This window comes from Oryx dammah, unplaced genomic scaffold, assembly GCF_014754425.2.
Source record: "Oryx dammah isolate SB20612 unplaced genomic scaffold, SCBI_Odam_1.1 HiC_scaffold_29, whole genome shotgun sequence".
In the NCBI taxonomy this organism is placed as follows: Eukaryota; Metazoa; Chordata; class Mammalia; order Artiodactyla; family Bovidae; genus Oryx; species Oryx dammah.
In genome coordinates this window covers 68,157,325-68,178,947 of record NW_024070213.1, presented here as the reverse complement: position 1 = coordinate 68,178,947, position 21,623 = coordinate 68,157,325, and the positions used below count along the sequence as shown (strand labels likewise).

General features: G+C 39.1%; 1 protein-coding gene across 1 annotated transcript in view; it reads left to right on the top strand.

Annotated features, from left to right (window-relative positions):
* The window catches only part of CUNH12orf56 (chromosome unknown C12orf56 homolog), a 75,289-nt gene extending 60,065 nt beyond the window's left edge, over nucleotides 1-15,224 (top strand). Inside the window, exons 9-13 of the mRNA XM_040233373.1 lie at nucleotides 4,267-4,390; nucleotides 6,622-6,696; nucleotides 7,217-7,291; nucleotides 10,119-10,297; nucleotides 13,422-15,224. Coding sequence (XP_040089307.1) covers nucleotides 4,267-4,390; nucleotides 6,622-6,696; nucleotides 7,217-7,291; nucleotides 10,119-10,297; nucleotides 13,422-13,548 — 580 coding nt within the window. The 3' untranslated portion in view covers nucleotides 13,549-15,224. The remainder of the gene's footprint in view (nucleotides 1-4,266; nucleotides 4,391-6,621; nucleotides 6,697-7,216; nucleotides 7,292-10,118; nucleotides 10,298-13,421) is intronic.
* The last annotated feature ends 6,399 nt before the right edge of the window (nucleotides 15,225-21,623 follow it).

Below are 21,623 nucleotides of genomic sequence, written 5' to 3'. Positions count from 1 at the left end.
ATGTATAGTGTGGGACAACAGCATTCTTTGCCACAGAAAGTGTGTGTTTGCATATTAGCTGTTTGACCTTTTTATGAGATTTATAGGCTATGAATTATATCCCTGGGCAATGGTCTGGCTAAAATCTTAATTTCCTCCCACTCTTTCAATCAACTGTTTATCTACATTTCTTGCATCATAAGGTAGAAGGAGGAGTGCCATGGACTCTGAAACATTTGAACCTGAAGGAAGAATAAGAACTTTTAGTACTATTTTGTCCAGGCTATTTATTAGAGACTTTTACAAATAAATTTTACTGATAATGGTCATTAGCATATCTTAAGCGAAGGAAAGTTATGACCAACCTAGACAGCATATTCAAAAGCAGAGACATTACTTTGCCATCAAAGGTCCATCTAGTCAAGGCTATGGTTTTTCCAGTGGTCATGTATGGATGTGAGAGTTGGACTGTGAAGAAAGCTGAGTGCCGAAGAATTGATGCTTTCGAACTGTGGTGTTGGAGAAGACTCTTGAGAGTCCCCTGGACTGCAAGGAGATCCAACCAGTCCATCCTAAAGGAGATCAGTCCTGGGATTTCTTTGGAAGGAATGATGCTAAAGCTGAAACTCCAGCCCTTTGGCCACCTCATGCGAAGATTTGACTCATTGGAAAAGACTCTGATGCTGGGAGGGATTGGGGGCAGGAGGAGAAGGGGACGACCAAGGATGAGATGGCTGGATGGCATCACGGACTTGATGGACGTGAGTCTGAGTGAACTCCGGGAGTTGGTGATGGACAGGGAGGCCTGGCGTGCTGCGATTCATGGGGTCGCAAAGAGTCGGACATGACTGAGCGACTGAACTGAACTGAACTGAAGCAACTTGCTATGTGTCAAGGACTATAGGCATACTATGCTTTACAGCAGGGCGGTCAAATGTTTCTGCAAAAAGTTACATAGTCTCTGTTGAAACTACTTAATTCTGCCATTGTCACAAAAGCAGCCATAGACAATATGCAAAGGAAAGGGCAGAGTGGTATTCCAATAAAGTTTTATTTATAAAAACAGGCTCTGGGCTATTGTGTCTGCAGGCCATAGTTTGTTGACCCCTACTCTAGAGCATACAAGGAAAATATACAGCTATTTTTTCTGCATACTTTTTTTTCTCTGCATACTTCTTTATGTAGTTGACGACACTGCCATTTTCCCAATATCCAAGAGAGAGATTCAAAATTATGTCTGATATTTATGTCTTCTCCCACACTGAAATGATTGCTAAATCACATTATCCCTTTTGTCCACCTTTTGGTCTCTACTTTTCTTTATCCCAATTGGAGAAAATCATTCTTAGCAATCTCTGTTGTAAAGTGTTGCATTTTAATTGCTCTGTCTTAACTTGGTTCTGCCACATCAGCCCTACTGTATCAAGCTTCTTTCCTGATACAACAAATTCTTCTCATGTCCTTTGGTACATATAGTATATTGCTATAGTTGGTTGTAATACTAACTTTTCAGTCAATTTTGATATTCATAGTGGTCAAATCATGTTATCTGTACCATTAACTAGCACAGTAAATGTCTAATACAACTAATAATCTTCTATTGCCGTGTAACAAATTATTAGGTTGGTCAAAAAGTTCATTTGGCTTTTTTCATAGATCTTACAGGCAGACCCAAATGAACTTTCTGACCAACCCAATACCACAAATTTAGTGGCTTCAAACAACATACAGTTATTATCTGACAGTTTCTGTGGATTAGGAAATCTGGATACAGCTTAGCTGGCTCCTCTGCTCAGGGTCTCACAAGGCTGTAATCAAGGTGGTTGGCTGGGGCTGCAGTCTCAGGCTTGGGGCCCTCTTCCAAACTCATTTGGGTAGTTGTTAGCAGAATTAATTTCCTTATAGCTGTAAAACTCATGACAGCTTGCTTCTTGGCAGGAGAATATCTCTGAGCTCAGAAAAGGCCTAAACTCTCTTTTAAAGGACTCGCCTCATTAGCTTAGGTCCACTCAGGATAATCTTTCTTTGATTAACTGAAAAGTCAACTCACTGGGGATCTTAATTACATTTGCAAAATTTCTTCACCTTTCTCATCTAATATAACTTAATGACGAGAATGAAAGCCTAATATGGTCCCAGGTCCTGACCATACTTTAGGGAAGGGATCATATAGAGTGTATATACTACAGGATGCAAATCTTGGAAGACATATTAAAATTCTGCTTACCAAAATAACACAGAATGACTTGAATGTGCCCTTCAACGTCTGTACCTTAAGATACTGTAATACATTAAAAAAAAATCTTACATTGGGAATAATAACAATCTAAACAATAAAAGTATCAAACTCTTGGTACCATTTTTAAGGGTGTGATGTTAACCCTAAGGTGTCTATTATAATAAGTCAGGATGAAATACCATTTTAGAATAAAATTTCTTTTATCTATTATTGACTTAATGGATTTTAAATTGAGTTGGCAGAAGGAATAGATTGCAGAAGGGATAGATTTAAAATTAAATTCCATTTGAGCAAATAAAAAAACATTTATTCATTTCAGCACTTTCCTCTTTATTTTTTTCATAAGTAGAGATTTTATTAGTTCAACCCACTTTATTGTATTCTTGAAATATGCCATAATCCTTCCTTTTTTTTTAAGTATTCTTATGGTTGAAGTCATGTATTCAACCTACCACAGTGACTCAGAATTTGAGAGTTCCTCCCCTTAGCCTAGGATATATGATAGTTTGAAAAAAAGTTGTTGCTGAAAATAAAGGACTATAATTAAATATTATAGTGAATAGAATGTCAATTCAAAGTTAGTATCAGGAAAGCTTCTAAACAGAGTATTTTGTTGATTTGGGAAATGTCTTCTGAAAATAAACTAGCCGTTTTAAAACAGCCTGAATAAAACATTAGCAAATATCCTGTAGGACATATCCTGCTTTTTTGAGCAATGTGGTAACTGACAATGTGCTAACTTCTTTTGCAGATATGAGAACTAGATTTGTTTTTTGAGTTGGTGAAAGGAGGGGAATTGCATTTTTATTAGAATTTTGGTAAACGTATCATGGTAATGATTTAAATGACTGTAAAAAGATTCAGTTCAGTTCAGTTCAGTCGCTCAGTCATGTCCGACTCTTCGCAACCCCATGAATTGCAGCACGCCAGGCCTCCCTGTCCATCACCAACTCCCAGAGTTCACTCAGACTCACGTCCATCAAGTCCGTGATGCCATCCAGCCATCTCATCCTCTGTCGTCCCTTTCTCCTCCTGCCCCCAATCCCTCCCAGCATCAGAATCTTTTCCAATGAGTCAACTCTTCACATGAGGTGGCCAAAGTACTGGCGTTTCAGCCTCAAATATTACTAAATAAGATTGTTTATATTCTTCTTTATTCCATTATGAAAGGAATGCTTAAGAATATAGAGGATTTCTATATAGTCCTATATGTACATTCTTTTATTGCTCCTCTCTGTCAAAGCTTCTCTGATAGTGTCTTCAATTAGGGAATGGATTTTTCTAGTGGTCTGCCTTCAGCTGTTTTTCAACCTTGTAGGGGTTGTACTACACGTATGAAAATGGGATTACTGACCCAGCTTCTCAGGAAGCATGTTATGAATTGTGATTTTTGTGTGTGTGAGCCTTTTTATTTTCAAATAGTATGATATATTATTCAAATATGCAGTAACATTTATGTGGGTTATTAGTATATATTAGGGGACTGTACACTGCATTTGAAAGACCTGAAGTTTAATACTACTTTTATTCACTAATAGCTAGTGATCTTTAGTGGAACAATAAATCTCTGAAATGGTTTGTTACAAACAGTTTCTAGAATCAAAAAACTCTACAATATCACTTATATGTAGAATCTAAAAAATAAGACTAGTGAATCTAACAAAAAAGAAGCAGACTCACAGATATAAAGAACAAACTAAGTGCTCTAACCAGTGGGCAGAGGGAAGAGGGGAGGGGCAAAATAGAGGTAGGGAGCTAAGAGGTACAAACTACTATGTATAAAATAAATAAGCTGCAAGGATATATTGTGCAAGACAGGGAATATAGCCAATAGTGTGTAATAAGTATCAATGGAGTATAACCTATAAAATTTTTGAATCACTATACTGTATACCTGAAACTAATATTATAAATCAATTATACCTCAATTAAAATAAACAGTCCACAGTCCTTCATACTTTTAAATATAATTACATTCAGCCTGCAAACTTGGTGTCACTGTTTTTCTTTTTGAACTTAACTCACTAATTGCCTTTATTTTTTTTCAGGGGAACACTATTTAACCTTTTGGTAATTTTAATTAGCGAGCCTCAGATTCCAAAATCAGGTCCTGTGTTTGACATCCAGTTGGTGGCTAACTCAACTTTAGTTGAGATGTCTTTTGATGCTGAGGTGAGATGAAAATTTTGGAATACACTAATTACAATATATACGAGTTCTTCTATGTGGACCATGAGCTCTAGAATATAGAAACATAATTAAATCAAAGTTAATATTTTGTTATTAACTTCAAAACTTAGATAGCTATTCGTCAATATTATATCCATATTATATGTTTTAAAGTATGCATACTGAGAAAATAGTATTCTGTATATATTAGATAAATCTGTTTATATCTGTCTCTGTAAGATATTTATGTATATAATTTCACAGCAGGGGTCTAATGGGTAAAAAAGCACTGTCTTAGAGATATATCAGGGTTAAGGTTCTTGTCTTAGTTTATCATTTCCTTACCTATCTAAGCAGTGCAAACTTAGCATTACTTGTTTGTTTAAAGTTTTACTAAAACATTAGAGGTATCAAAGTGCCTATAATGTACTTACTGTGAGAGAATAAATCAGGTTATTATTAGTTTATTTTGAGTAGGCCAACACAGAATTTCTTTAAAGGGTGGACATGATTTGATAGTTCTTGAAGACACAATCAGAGTTATGTTTTAGAAAGGTCTTAAATTCACTCATTTATTCAATAAATATTTATTTAGTGTCTGTTATGAGCTAAACAGTGTTCCAAGCAGCAGGCTGCAAATAAAAAGCAAAATAGACACAACTTCTGCCCTCATAGGTTGAAGAGACAGGCATTAATTGGTCAAATATAATATCAAATATTATTACAGACTGTATATGGAACATCTGCAGTACCAGTTTCAACACAGGAATGAGTGGATTAGGGATAAAAGAGGAGGATGGAAACAAGACTGACAGAAGTGTTAAGAAGCTAGTGCTGTAGTCCAGCTGAGGGATGACAGGGGCCAAGAAGCAAGCCTTCCTTGACCCCCAAACAACACTAGGCTTTCTTTCTAGAGCTCTCCTAACTTCCTGTGCCTTTCTTCCACAGCCCTTGTCTCAGTGTATAACTGTGCATTTATTTATGTGCTTATTAGGTTGATATCTGTTCCCCACTAGATTTGCGATCCCATGGGCTGTAGTCTTCCAGGCTTCTCTGTCCATGGGATTTTCCAGGCAAGAGTACTAGAGTGGGTTGCCATTTCTTTTTCCAGGGGATCTTCCTGACCCAGGGATCGAACCCATGTCTCCTGCATTGCAGGCAGACGCTTTACCCTCTGAGCCACCAGGGCAGCCCTTGTATATTCCACCAGGGCAGTAACCACATCTCTGTTACTCTCCATTAGTACAGTATGGGACTCCAATGAGTACTGTGTCTGATGCATGTTTGTTCAATAAATAAATGAAAAAAGGAAGATGGTAATTGTGAAGAGGAAAGATTCCAGAAATTTTTAGGAAACTGAGCTGATAAAAATATAAAGAGTTAATATTAGATGACTTTTAGATTCTGGCCTGGATGACAAATAACAACTATAACAAGAATAGTAGGTTTAAAGGGGAAATAATGAGCTTGGTTTTAGATTAGTTTATTTGATTTGCCTTTGATATTTCCATATGAAAACATCCAGTGAGTAGTACAGACAGGTCTGAATTTCCTGTTTTCAGATCTGCTGATCTTTTGCACCTGGGCTATGAATGAAACCATGAGCAGATTATATAAATTCTGGTTCCAAGGTCTAATAGAGCAGGTGGTTTCAAACTAGAACTCTTCCTTGCAAAGGATACTATTAGGGAAAATGTGGGGCCTGTAGCATGCCTACAGACACAGTTCTCATGCACCAAGTGGCCTGTGGGCTAGGAGACAGCTTCACCAACTGTTTGAATTTCTTGAGAACAACAACAACAAAATGTCTCTAACTTTACATTTACCCATACCACAGAAGGAGTTATCCTTCAAGTTGGGCATAAGAAAGACTTAATTCCCTGGAGAATCTCCTACTTCAATTCTGGGGAGTATATTTCTACATTCTTGAAAGGAAGCAGGATGGTTGATCTGAATGACACTGCAAATCAGTGTGCATTTTTTTGCATGTCAGTATTCTGTAGGCCGTATCTTCTTTTCCTGACCCACTTTCTTAGCCATTATTATATGTGCAGTCATTTTATGAGAGCCACTTTTTTGAGAATGATTGAATCAAAGAGAACGAGGAAATTAACCACACTAATACTTTCTATTGATCATAAATTCTTTTTATAAATACCTAAGGAGAACCAGAAGAAATGATTATTTTCTGGCTCTGCCAATGATACTGCATTGATTACTATTTAAAATTCTAGTTACAGAAGCTTATCCTGGAATATACAGATACAGCTACAGCACTTTTGTATGAGATACTTCTTGTCTTTCAGCAGGTACAATGGTTTTATTATACATACTATATTGTGTCCTTATCTTATATGTCATGATCATTATATGATATATACTGTTCTTGTTGAGTCACTAAATCACGTCTGACTCTTTTGTGACCCCATGCATGGTAGCCTTCAAGGCCCCTCTGTCCCTGGTATTTCCCAGGCACGAATACTGGAGTGGGTTGCCATTTTCTTTTCCAGGGGATCGCATAACTCAGGGATCAAACCCACATCTCCTGTATTGGAAGGGTAATTCTTTACCACTGAGCCACCTGGGAAGCCCTATTATATGATATATATATTCTATAATTAAAATGCTTGTCTTAGAGATAATCTCCAAAATTGGGTGATTTAAATGATAGGACTACTATTGTTCTTGAGTGTTCATCTAGCTTATGTTCCTAAATACTCATCTTAAAGATTTGATTAATCAGGATAAAATGTATTTGAAAATGAATATCTTTTTAGCTAGGTTTGAACTTCATGAATATAACTTGCTTATTTCATTGCATTTTTTAAGGGAAATCTTGGATTGGAGTCAACAACGTTTGCTATTAGCTGGATAATGTCGTTTCTACAAAGTTGTCCTCCCATAGTAAGTACGTTCTAGAAGCAGAAACAAAACTGATGAAACAGATCAAAAAAGGCTGATGAAACCGATGCTCTTGTACTTAATTAATGACTATTTCTCTATAAGGGGAGAAGTTCATAAAACAGAAGAAAATGTACATTTGGTAATTTTATTAGTCAAAATAAAATGTTTTTCTATTTGGGGCCTGAATGTTTAAGATATTGAAATAACATCTTAAATGTGATTTTTATTTAATGAAAAGCCCTAAGCTATATGTAGAAAATAGAATTTTAAAATGCTGGCTGTATAATTAACTGAAAAACATGAACATTCATCTTAAACAGTGAGTGTAAGTTGGCGAGTATGAGGACACTTTTAGTACTGTGGCCACTCTGTCCTGGCAGCCGCAGGTCTGTGGTATCACCATCTCTCTCCTCGACACTCTAATTGCATTACGTGGTCTGTCCTATCTTTCCACCAGACTACAGTCAAAGGAATCTATTCAAAATAAAAATCTGATTATGTCATCACTTGCTTTAAATCACGTGCTCATAATAAATGAAGACTAACATATGAAGACTAAAAACTTTAATATGGCCTACAAGGCTGTGCATGTTATGACCCTACAGCCTCCTCTGGTCCCTCACTCTGCTAGCTATGTGGGTCTCATACCCACTGCCCACCCTGATACTCCCAACTCCATCACATGGTCTTTATCATTCCCTCTGTCTGTCTGCTTGAAGCACTTTTTCCTTCTTTTTACACCTAATTAACTCCTCATCCTTCAGGCCTCAGTGCCCCTTCCTTGTGTGGAATGGAGGTGATGATTCTCCCATTCTGGTTATATCAGATTCTTCCATCATAGGCACACATTGTCAGAGCATGGCAACTTTTTCCTTTTCTACACAGGACTTGTTACTGTTGCAGTCTACACTGTTTGTGTTATTATTTGATTCTGTCTTGTAGCCATTAGTATCCATATATATTCTGGGTTTCTCTCCTTTCAGGCAAGTAGTAGCAGTATACTTCCCTACCCACTCAAAATTAGGTGGGTCTCTGTTTTTGCTTTGGCCAGTGGAATGTGAGCAGAAGTAACCTATGTCACTTCTTGTCCAAAGGTTTAGGAGCCAGCGTATGCTTTCCTGCCTTCTGTTCTTCCTTCTGATAGGGTGCCTAGTAACATTCCATATGGTCCTGGAATGTGGACCAGTGACTACAATGAGCAGAAACCCCTACTGATCCTTAAGGAACATACAGCATGAGCAAATAATAAACCTTCATTGTGTTAAACAAAGCATTGATATTTTGTGAGATTTATTACCATCACATAACCTAGTCTATCATGATTGATACAATGTCTTTCTTCCCAAACTCAAGGGGCCATAAGGGTAGGAGCTCTGTGTTTTATGCCAGGCACATAATAGATGTTAAATAAAATATCTGCTGAATTAACTCTAAGAAAGGCTTTATCCATATCTCTTCTCATCTCTCCAAACTTACTTTCCCTCTATTCATTCATGTATTCATCCGTGTAGGCAACATAGATTTAATTGGAAATCTTTTCAAAAGGGAGTAATGCAAACTAAATTTTTGTTGCTAGTGGAGGATTGACATGTAGTATTATGTTCTCTCTCCATACATGAACATGCTTCTTTTAACCATCAGTGGTTTCCTGCTTTGAGCTATTTTGATGTTGAGCCTGTCTTAGGGAATCCAATTGCCAGATCTCTGACATATATATATAAAAACGTGACTGCAGTCGGAGGGTACACTTGTCAGTAGTACAGCCAACTGCCTTATACAGAGATTGAGCCAGGAATCTGGGTCCTTTGGCAGACATAGACTCTAACCAGTCTCAGACCCACTTCAAAGAGTGTTGTAAAGTTACAGTCACTCCCAGCAACAGTTGCTCATATGTGCACGATGCAAGACCCTTACTTTTTGTGTGGGTGTTTGCAGACCTCATCATCTAAACTACTGTGTGGAATCTGGGGTCTTAAGAACTCCAAGCGACAGGAAAGTTTTCTTGTCAACCTCTAGGGTTAGTTCACCAAAGGAACTGAGCTGAGTATATGGCCAGCCTATGACCATAAAGCACGTCAGGATGAAAGATGGCAAAAGGACACTAACAGTGTTAAAAACTTCAGTATTAACCTACTTCTAAAGAGTCTGGGTAGAACAGACCATTTGAGAGAAATTTGCAAGCAGGGATACTGGTGGAATCATTGAATATACCTGCAGGCCAGTCAGCGCTGGCTGATTCTCTTTCTTGATTACAGCAAGATGCTAAAGAAATTAAAAATTTAATTCCCAACGGGCATTGCTTTGTTTCCCTGCTCCAGACTCTGATCTCAATCCGCATTTGCCTGACACAATATTTAGTCAATATGTGTAAATGGATCTGGGTTGGGGAAACTTCAGATCACCTGCCTTACTTAGGAAGGGTCAGTAGCCACATGAATAGAAAAGGCAAATTTTGTTAGTGCTAATTTAATGAGCATCCAGAATGACCTTCTGATTAGAGCCAGAAAGGGCAGTGTAGTATTCCTGTCTGTTTTTTACAATAGCCTAAATTTATGCTTCCAGTGTTCTCCTCCTGCTTTGGAGTCAAACTCCTTTGACAGTCAGGTCTGGTTCTGATCCAGTTGATAGGGGGGCAACTGGCAAACCCAGTTGGTCTACAGTCCGGTGCTCTCTTAGTACTAATTCAGTGAGAAATAGCACAGTGCAAGGGCATCAGGGAGTCAGGGTGGCGAGGATTTCAGCCTAGATTTCTAGTGGAGATTCCAGCTAAGCAGGTGCCCTTGCAGGTGGCATGCAGTGTGCGTGTAACTGTGTTTCCCTTGTCTAGATTACTTTTGTGGCCAGTATTGTGAAAAAAGTGGTGAAGGGCCTTTCAGCTTCGTTTCAGCTGCTAAGTCCTGCCCAAGCGGTTTTGTTGTACCAGCAGTTTTACATCCTCAAGAGCTGCCTGCAGTACAGCAAGACTTTAGCTGAGTATATTAGGAACAACTACAGAGAAGAATTCAGGTAAGAAAAAGTCTGACTCTCATCTGCCACAAAATCCACTCATTTTTAATTTTCATGCAAAACTACAACACGGCCCAATATTTAGAAGATTAATTAGGAAATTCTAATGTTTGTTTTTAATAATATTTTACTTTGATAAAATAGTTACCTTACTGTGGTAAGGTAGGATTTGGGGTGGGGGGTGTCTAAGAACTATTGCCACTTGAAGTACATTCCTAGGCCAGAAGAGACCAGTGAATCATCAAAGCTCTCTGGAAAGGACTGTTTCTCACTCACTGTCTTTATTGCAACCAGCATCTATTTCACAGAACTGGTAATGATTTTAACATGTGAATAACTGAAAGTAAGAAACCCTACTAAAGGAGACAATACAATTGACTGTGAATTAACCCAGTCATTGGGGGAAAGAAAAACAATTGATAAAGGAGGAATGATTAATGCAGTTACTAGGGTTTTCTTTTTTGTTGTTTCATTTACCCTTCTCTTACATTCAATAACAAAACAGTAAGAAAGAACAGTAGAGAGCATTGTTTCATCATCAGCCAGCTTGTTCTGCACCTCAGGGGTTCCTACTTCTATTTATAGGCCGGCGAAGCCAAAAGCTCTTAGCAGGATAGCTTTGCATTAGCACCTTTAAAGGGAAAAACAAAACAAAACCCAGGTTGTGTCTAACTTAAGATGAAAAGGGTGCAGCAGGCGTAGCTTTATTACTTTGGATGGAGACAGACATACAAGGTTGGGAAGGCATGTGTGGCCTAAAGATTTGCTTTAAAAAACTTCACAGGCCAGGGTCAATTCTGCTTTTCCTCCATGTGGTTCTATAGCATAGGTTCCATTCTGGTTCCCATGAAAGGGTTTTGGTTGCCCCACTATGAGCTGGCGCACATGACCTAATTTTTTCCTCACTTTTTTTGAAGTAAAATTCATATAGCATGAAATTCACCATTTTAAACATTTTAAAGGGTGCAATTCAGTGGCTTTTTTATTTTTAAAGACTTTATTTTTTGACCCAGGCCTACTGCAGTGAAAGTATTGATTCCTAATCACTGGACTACCAGGGAACTGCCAAGACTTTATTATTTTTTTTACTTTTTTGTTTTGGTTGCACCACGTGGCTTGCGGGATCGAACTCAGGCCGCTTGCACTGGAAGCATGAGAGTCTTAACCACTGGACCACCAGGGAATTCCCTCAGTGGCTTTTAATACATTTCACAATGTTGTGCAACCACCACCCCTATCTAATTGCAGAACATTTTCATCACTCCCAAAGAAGCCTGTTACCCATGAAGCTGTCACACCCCAGCACCCGGCAACCGCTAATCTACTCTGTCTCTGTGGATTTGCCTGTTCTAGACATTTCATACAAATGGAACCACACAACATATGACCTTTGTGTCTGGTTTCTTTCACTTAGCATGATGTTTCCAAGGTTCATCCATGTTGTAGCATGGGTCACATAAATCAGTGTCTTAAAAATAGCTACACACATTTAAAAATCAGAACAATGGCAACAACAGTGTCACATGCCTACATGAAAATAGTTGTCCAGGGCTCAAAAGCAGCTACCCTTATAGGTAGATAACACACTGTTTAGTTTGCCACTGTCTCCTCTCTTTGTCCTTAGTGTTAGCCTTCCTACATGTGATACCCAAGTCTCACATATAGAAATGTTGTACCTGTTCAGTTTGTCTGGAGTGCGCCTGAGCACTGGTGTTTAAAATAAACTTTCTAGGTGATGCTAATGTGCGTCCAGGGCTGAGAAGCAATGCTTGAAGCCGTCCAAGAGTCTAGCTAAAGATTTTCTTACTTTTGTCTCTTCCCTGGTTTTTTCCTATAGTAGCTGACCCTTGAATCGTGTTGTAGCTAGGGATGCGACACCCCACATAGTTGAAAATCCATATATAACTTTTGACTCCACCCAAAGTTAATGAATAGCCAATTTTTGACCAGAAGCCATTCTGATAACATAAAGTTTATTAATATATATTTTGTATGTTATATGTATCATATACTGCATTCTTACAGTTAAGTCAGCTAGAGAAAATATTATCAAGAAAATCATACTTATTGATATAGGAAGTTCATGTTGTCTTTAAAAGATGAACTGTCTATCTATAAGTATCTACATTAATTTGTCTTAATGGTACAAAGCACTGTAGATGTTACACATATTACAATCACTAGGCAAAAGAAATGAAAAGATAATGTGAAAAAGAAATTTATATTTATGTACAGGCATAATGGTTGTGCATTGGTAACAAAGCAGCAGCAGTATGATCGCTTCATGGTAACCTGGCTTATACAATAGTGAATGAATCATAATAAAATGTTTATGGCACACAGTGTTACAGTCATATTCATAATATAGTATTGGAAACATTGTTATTTAAAAAAAAAACAACCACCTGTGGTGATAGGCTGATACAGTTTCTCTAATTACAAGAAAGAGAAGCATACTGTATGGTATGTAAGTCTCTGAAAGCAGTTATAAATAGTACTATGAGAACTCACACATTATCAATTTTATATTAAGCATCGCCTTGTGCCTATGTAAGGACAGGCGATCCACTTCAACACAAGTCTGTGCAGTGTTCTACACCTATATTTATATACACTTATTGAAAAAAATCCAAGCCCAAGTGGATCCACGCAGTTCAAACCCATGTTGTTCAAGGGTCAACTGTACTTCACTGAGGCCGTGGGGACAAACTCTCCTCTTCCCTCGACTTGGTCCTAGTGGGGGGCCAAGCTTCACTCACCCCAGCTTGACTTATTTAAACTCCCCGCTGTGTGTGGCCTGTGAAAATGAGAGGCAGGAGCCTCAGCTCACACTGTGGTGAGGACAGGCCTAGCTTCCTTATTGATGCTTTGATAACTGATACATTATTAATGCAATTCACTCTCTTTGCTGAAGTAAAGTGCTTCAGTGAGCTGAAAGGCTCACATATCAGAGGTCTTCTAGGTCACAAATGGAGGAGATTGGAGGGCTAAATGTTGGCAGTCTTGTGGGTTAAACTCCCACACTCAACAGCCCTATGCCAGTAAGTATGTATTTAATGATGTGACTGGTGTGAAAAGTCTTGTTTTTAAAGCTCTCTATTTTGTTTCTTTTTATGATTTGCAGGTATTTTATTCACATGCCAGCATTGGAAAAAAGGCTCCCATTATGTTACCCTATTACCCAACCTACCACTCAACTTTTCCATGAAGTTCTGAAATTGGTTGAACAGAAACAATCTGTGAAACGTTAATAAGAGTATAAAATGTTAATTGGAAGTGAACTTAATATTTATTAGAAATACAGCTATTCCTGTATTCTACAAAAAAGATCTTATTTGAAGGTTCCCTCAATACCTCTCTAAGAGAAGTCTTTAAAAAGAAACTGTTCAATACAATGACATAAAGTATTGCTGAAGACTAGCATTTTTCTAAAAGAAAAAGTTTAAGACATAAAAGAAACAGAAACCTATGAAGAGCAAGTATAGAAAGTGCACCCTGATGAGTTTTGGTGTAATAATGGTGACTGGCATGAAGCCACTGACATATCCAAAATAAATTGTGGGGAGTATAAATACTGGGCAACAGGATGACACCAGCTGTAAAAATTCTAGTGATATAAGTATTCATGGAAGAATGAGCAGAACATCATAAGTATAGCTGTAAGAAAGGTCAGTTCCTCATTTATCATGGGGAAAGCAGCTTAGACTTGCTTCAACAAAACTAAATGCATTCTGCCACTCTTAAACAAACCTGGGGCTAATGAGAGCAGTCTGGTAGCATTTCTATGAAAGAGAAACTGTCTATAAGCAGTTATGGCTCTTCCAGTTATTTCTAAAATGTCTTACTATATCTTATGGCAGTAAACTAATCCAGCAAAAACCTTCACTTTGGCATCCCTGCTGAGCTATTGGATTTGCGTTTCTAAGAACTCAGGAACTGGGTCCTCCATTCAGCTTACTTAAGGGAGAATCAGAGAAGAGTCCAGCACCAAAGAAAGAGCTCCTAAGCCAGACTTGCCTGTGCTGTGCAGTGGAGAGAGAATTAAACTCGGGACATCTGATTCCTGGTTCTGGCTAAGCCACTAACCGGCTGTTTGACCTGAAGAAAGCCAGATCTCCTTTCAGGGCCTCCTCTCCTATGTGGAAGGCTAAAGGTAGAACTTGTTCTCCAAGTTCTCTTCCAGCTCTGACATTCTCTGCCTGTGATGAGACACTTCTTAGCATTCTGTAATGGGCAGTGCATTCCTCTGCTACCCTGGCTCAGTGCCTGGTTGTACACTGATTTCAACAATGCTGTTTCCTTTGGACTAAGCATTTTCCTCCTGGCTGTCATACCACTGCCCCAGAAAGTGTCTGAGCCTTCTGCACTGTCACCCATCCAAGATTATGTCTTCTGCTTTCTAATCTAGGGACAGAAAGGGAGCAAAATGGTGTTTATGAGTGTCCCAGGCTGTCAGATAAGGGGTTATTCCCAAGAGATGGTTAAACAGGATAATTTGAAAAGATACTTAAGACAAAGGCAAGCAACACTTGAAACTGGAAAAATGATGGGACAGTAGACTGACTACTGATGAGTGTGGAGCCTGCAGAATGACAAGAGGACTGACTCAGCTTGCCTCGGCTTCCAGGCAATGCCCTGGCTCTGGGCTAGGCGTGCTGAGGCTCTGGAGAGGGTTTGGGGGTCTCTTTCCCACGTGTCTTCTTGTCTGTGTTGCCTCTTTTCTCCCATTAGTTTTGGACCTTGGGAAGTTACTTAACATCTCTAAGCCTTAATCAAAACAAAAATATAACCTATCCCAGAGAGCTGTTAGATCTAAGTGAAAAGGTATTGCTTAGGCACATAAGATGGTATGTGGAAGCAGTAAAGATTCAGTGCACGCGTGCTTAGTCGCTGAGTCATGTCTGACTCTTTGTGACCCCATGGACTGTAGCTTGCCAGGCTCCTCTGTCCATAGGATTATCCAGGCAAGGAATACTGGAGTGGGTTGCCATTTTCCCCATTAGGAGATCTTCCCCACCTAGGGACAGAACCCATGTCTCCTGTGTCTCCTGAAATGGCAGGCAGACTCTTTACCACTGAGCCACCCAGGAAGTTTTAGGTTTGGGTACTTATTAAACTACTATCAAAGCTGGCTGAAAACTTAGAGATTAATAAGTACTTCCCTTATTTCCAGGACCAATTTGGGGACTAGCTATTATACTCGGCCCCTAATCTATACAGCATTGAAAAACAGATTCATTTCATTATTAAACTGAAAATTCAGTTTTATGTTAACAGGAGTATGATTTCATTAGGTGACTATTTCTACTGCTCATCACCAAGGACTGTAGACTTTAATTGACATTCACAATGCAAGAGCTGCGTGGGAAATATTCTTCCCAAGAGTGGACAGAAAGCTTTTCAGTCATGTAAACTTTTTTTAACCTTTGATTTAAACAGCTAATTACTAACTGATCAAGCAGACTTTGCCATTCTGTCCTTATAGTGTTCCTAACTGATTCACAGACAAGGTGAGAATACACATATGAAGACTTTGTTCATTTTACTGAAATCTAGATAATCCAGAAACTATGTTAAGAGGGAAAAGCCTAAAGTCTCTCTGATTGATGACATATTTTACTTATTTCCATACTGACTCTCACTCACTGGTAGTACCACTTTTCAGTGTATAGAAATGCCTGAGTATGGTAGTAAGTATGGTATTAAACATGCTCTAAGGCATTTGCTAAAAGTGGTCACAGCTTGTTGACTGGTGATATGTTTCGGCCAGTGGCATTATATTTTCTCTGAGGTTAGAATCACTTGTTTTCTATTTAATGTATTTGTATAGTAGAGAGGTTTCAGTGATAAATGTAAAAGAGAAGCTGGAAATTTCTTGAAAAAATGAATTTAAAGGGAATTTCTGAGCAACCTTTAATAGTATTAACTCACTCAATTTCTCTTTGTTCACTGTATTTACTTCTAAAATACAATACTGAATTGTAAGTTCCACCTGAACTTGGCTCCCTGTAGGAGGAAGACAGTCAGCAATTCTTCATCCCATCAGACCAAGCACTCTGTGCCTGTATATCCGTCTTTTGGATCTGAAGATTTTTACATTGAGAGAAAGGCAGAATGATTCTGGCTGGAAATAGGGGTGGTATAACCTTGTGACCGAGAGTCCAGATGCTTTGTCAGCAAGACCTTGTTTTGATTCTTGCCCATCTACTTGTTATCAGACTTTCGGCAGGTTATCTAACTTCTTTCAGAACTTCCATTTTGTCAAGCATAAGTTAATAGAAAGTCTGCCTTAAGGGTTTTTGTGAATATTCATTCATTCATATGTAAACAAGTAGTTCTATGGCCAGAATACAGAGACAAACCTTATGGCATTGCCATTTTCAAGTTCAAAACTATCAATATCTGCAATCTCATATGGTTCAAACAAATAAAACCTCCCTCAATCGAAGGTAGCAATTATCCTAACAGAAACACTAACTCACATTAAGAACTTATTCTTTAAATACGTGTCATTAATTCTAATTTCCCAGGTAGTATGGCACTTTGTTATAACATGGGTTATTCTTGCACAGATTTGGGTGAACCTTAAATCATGTATTAACAGTTCAATTACAAATTATTAAGTGGGCATAATATAATTTAAAATGTTCAAACAGAATTTAAAATTTCCTTTCCTGCCTTCTGCCCAAATGAAGAAATCTGTTCTTGCACCAGTCTGCTCCTCCTCAGTGAATTTTACTTCATTCACCCTACCACTCAAAAGAGACAGTTGGGAGACTTTTGTGCTTTCTCCTTTCTCTTCATCCTCCAAACACAATCTATCAGCAGCGCTTATTGGAAATTCCTTCAAAATATATGAATAATCTACTGACTTCTCATAATTGCTCTACTTTTGTCCAAACCTCCATCACCTAATGCAATAAACTATTTCATTACCTTGTTTTCACCCCTGACTCCTACAAAACCCTTCTCTAAGGTGAGAGCGGACTATTCTTTTGAACAAGGAAATCAATACAATTTATGACTTTAAACCTCTTTTCTTCTCATTACCCAAGATGAAATCCAAAGTCCTTACCATGGCTTTCAGGACTCTTAATGACCTGACCTTTGACTACCTTTGTGACCTAATCCAGTCACTCTTCTCACTCACTACTCCCTAAACACACAGGCCTTTTATGGTCTTCCTTTAAACCTCCAAGTTCTTTCAAGGCTTGGACACTTGCACTAGCAAATGCTTCCCCCCATCAGATCGTCAAGTGTCACTTCAAAGAGGGCTTTTCTGATCACTCCAAAGTGGCCTCCCAATCACTTACCTCACTTTATATTTGTTTACTTACCTATTTTCTGCAATGCAGGAGTTTAAGAATGTAAGCTTCATGAGGGTCTGGCCTGCATTCATCTTATTCATGACTATATCCCAAAATCTGGGATAGTGCTATCCCAATATCTGGCTATTCTACAAAGTGCCTCTTCTATGCTGAGTTGAAAGCATGGGCTAAAGAAACATGTAGAAGGAGACCACAGACAGGAGCGCCAGCCCCAGCTGCCACATAACAGCAAACTCATGAAAAGGCCCCAAGTAAGAGCTCTAGAAGAAGCGCCCAGGCAAGCCACAAATTATGAGATATAATAAAGGGTTGGATTTTTTCCAGCTTTACTGAGGTATAATTGACTAATAAAACTGTAAGGTAGTTAAAGTAAACAATGTGATGATTTGATATTCTTGTACTCTGTGAAGGGATTTTCCCCACCCTCACCCCTCACCCCACTCAAGTTAATCCATCCCTTACCTCCCATAGATACCTTTTTTTTTTTTTTTTGAGGGGGAGTTAAGTTCTACTGTCTTAGCAAATTTCAATTATATAATACAGTGTTATCAGCTATGGTGACCATGTTATACATCAGGTGCTCAGACCTTATTCATATCATAATTGAAAATGTTTATACCCTTAAAAGTTTGGAGAAGTACCAACCTCTCCCTATTTCCCCATCCCAGCCCCTAGCAACCACTTTCTACCCTCTGTTTCTATGAGCTTATCTTTTTTTAAAAAAAAAAAATAAGTGTGATTTTAAGCCTCTAAGTTTTGGGGTGGTTTATTATGTAGCAATGGGTAAACAGAACAAGGACATTTTCATTTATTTTAAATACATTTACAGCATTCTATCAATGTTAGTGTAATTCCAAATTAAATCATTTGCCACAATCAAGCACTCTAACCAGCTTAAGTATTTTACTTATCTGTTCTTCCAACTTTTTTTAAAAGTTGGCTGAGTGAAGTCGCTCAGTCGTGTCCGACTCCTTGCGACCCCATGGATTGTAACCTATCAGGCTCCTCCATCCACAGGATTTTCCAGGCAATAGTACTGGAGTGGGTTGCCATTTCCTTCTCCAGGGTATCTTCCCGACCCAGGAATCAAACCCGGATCTCCCTCATTGACAGATGCTTTACCGTCTGAGCCACCAGGGAAGTCCTTAAAAGTTGACTAAACATGGCTAAAATCATAAAATAATTTTCCCTTTTGTCATTTTAAATGGATTAGACAGTATTCCATAGAATTCTCATCCTTTTAAAATGGGATTTATATTTGTCTAAGCACAACAAGGTCCACACTGTCATTGTCCCTTACTGGGGAGGAACCCTTGGAATTTCACAGCACAAGTAACAGCTGACCACTTAAGTGCTGATAGTGTATGATGAACACCAAGAGGACCAAGACTGCTTCTGCCTTCAACCCTTGCTCTCTGAGCCAGTCCCTAAAAGAGACTGATGAGGAAGTTATACAACTGGAGGAGATAAGGTTTTGAAGGTATACTGGTTATATATCAGAGATCTCTGGCTTCTGGGTTTAGGAAGAACCTTGGGGCAAAGGGTTTTCTTTTCTTTCCTTTTGTTTTTCTATTTTTCTTTTCCTTTCTTGTTGTCTTCTACTTGGAAGAGGACTTTGCAGAACTAAGAGGGGCTAGAGGTGGAACAAGAGAAAAGAAAGCAAGATTAATATTTGCCCTAAGATTCTGAGAGGCAAAGGGGACCGTTAAATTTCCCTCTGGGTGGTCCACTCCTTTGAAGACCCAAGGAGAGGTGTAGGATTTCAAGGCATAAGTTGTGCCTATAAATAAAGATGTCGGATTTGATGGAGCCACTAATTCCCTTCCTTCCTCTTTCTACTTGTGGTGGTGATGCAGACAGAGTAGTTAGTGGCCATGGTAGTGACAGTGGTTAGTGATTTGTTTCGCCAGCAAGGAGGACAGTAGAGGTTTCCCAGGTGGTGCTAGTGGTAAAGAACCCGCCTGCCAATGCAGGAGACAAAAGAGACACAGGTTCGATCCCCAGGTTGGGAAGATCCCCTGGAGAAGGAAATGGCAACCCACTCCAGTATTCTTGTGGAGAATCCCATGGATAGAGGAGCCTGGTGGGCTATAGGCCATGGGGTCACAAAGAGTCGGACATGACTGAAGTGACTTAGCAGGAGGTAGAGGGTGTAGATCAAGTGGAAGAGGGCCACTGTGGGGTTTTGCCAGCTATTCTGCAATATTAGCCATTATTTAGAACATTGTTCCTACATGGAAATTACTCTATCTTCAGCACAGCTAACCTGCAAATGAATTTGGAAAGGACACATTTATAAAGGGAGTATTTTATATCCTGGGGCTTCACAGGTGGCTCCATGGTGAAGAATCCGCCTGCCAATGCAGGAGACATGGGTTCTGTTCCTGGGTAGGGAAGATCCCTTGGAGAAAGAAATGGCAACCCACTCCAGGATTCTTGCCTGGGAAATCTCAGTGACAGAGGAGACTGGTGGCTACAGTCCATGGGGGTCGAAAGAGTCAAACAGCCACTAAACATTTTACATCTATTCCCAACTATTACCACCAGGGGGCAAAATTGGACAAGGAAGACAAAAACAACTGCTCTAGGAGTTTTGATTGATGAACTTTTAATTCCTGCTGATCTTCAAAATTAAATTAATTTTTGTTGTCAGCCTTCAATATGTACTCACATAAATCTAGGTGTGCGAAAACTGTTCTTTTGTGCTCAGTCGCTTCAGTCGTGTCCAACTCTTTGTGACCCCGGGCACTGACGCCCACCAGGCTCCTCTGTCATCCTCTGGGGGATTCTCCGGGCAAGAATCCTGGAGTGGGTTGCCATGTCCTCTGCCGGGGTATCTCCCCAACCCAGGGATCGAACCTGCGGTGCCTGTGACTCCTACACTGCAGGTGTATTCTCTACCAACTGAGCCATCTGGGAAGCCCCCCATATATTCTTATAAAATCAGCACAAATGTATAGTTTAAAAGTTTACAAAATTAAATGTAAATTAATATCAATGTCACATGTGATGTTTTGCTCAAACGCCACCTCTCCTTGCAAAATGAAGATGGTAGAATGTATCACAAAGGCCCTTAAGTTCTCCAGTCTCCTGGCGTCACATTTCACTGTGCTCTTCAGAACTACTGCACATCTTTATGTACAGGCCACGCTAACCTCGGACTGCCCCTTGGCTTGAACATTTCACTGTGTTTGAAATCTGCTTGTGTTCTTTTTTTTCCTCAATGTATTGCTTTTTTTTAAAATTTTCTTTTAAACTAAAAGAAAATTTTTGAAATATGGTTGATTTACATAGTCACAGTGTTATTTATTTTTTGCCACACCCCACGGTAAATGGGATTCTAGTTCCCCAACCAAGGATCAAACCGGTGCCCCCTGCATTGGGAGGGCAAAGAAGTCTTAACTATTAGACCACCAGGGAAGTACCTGCTTCTGTTCTCTTTCTGGCTGAGGACACTCAAAGTTCCCCCACTTAGGGACAAACAATGGCCCAACATAAACAATGCAAACACAGGCATTCCACTGAAATAAAAACGAAACTTTAAACTTCCTAAGAAACTCCACAGACTTTCAAGCTGAAGTCCAGACCCCAATTTGAGAGGCTCTGCTGCAGAGGCTAAAGGGCTCACAGTGTTTTAAGTATGGTGACTTAACATCATGGTGTCCCTGGATATCCGGTTTACACTTTTTTCCCCCCAGCACCTCTGCTATATTTTCAATAGTGTCCTCATTTGGATGATAAAGTAATAAGGTTATATCTGTACCCTGGTTAGAAGCCAGTCTCAGTGTGGAATTTTAGGATCAGGAAAGATCTGTGCCTTAGCAGTGGCAGTTAAGAAGCAAAAGTTAAACCTACTTAGAGAAGCTTCTCAGGCTTTGTTGAGAAGCATATCCAGTCTAATAAGAGTAAGGCTTCGGGGGTTCAACCAAACTTTTGATATGTTCTGATCTTCTTTTGTGACTCAGAAGCGTCAGGGGTTCCCCTGACTCCCCCATATT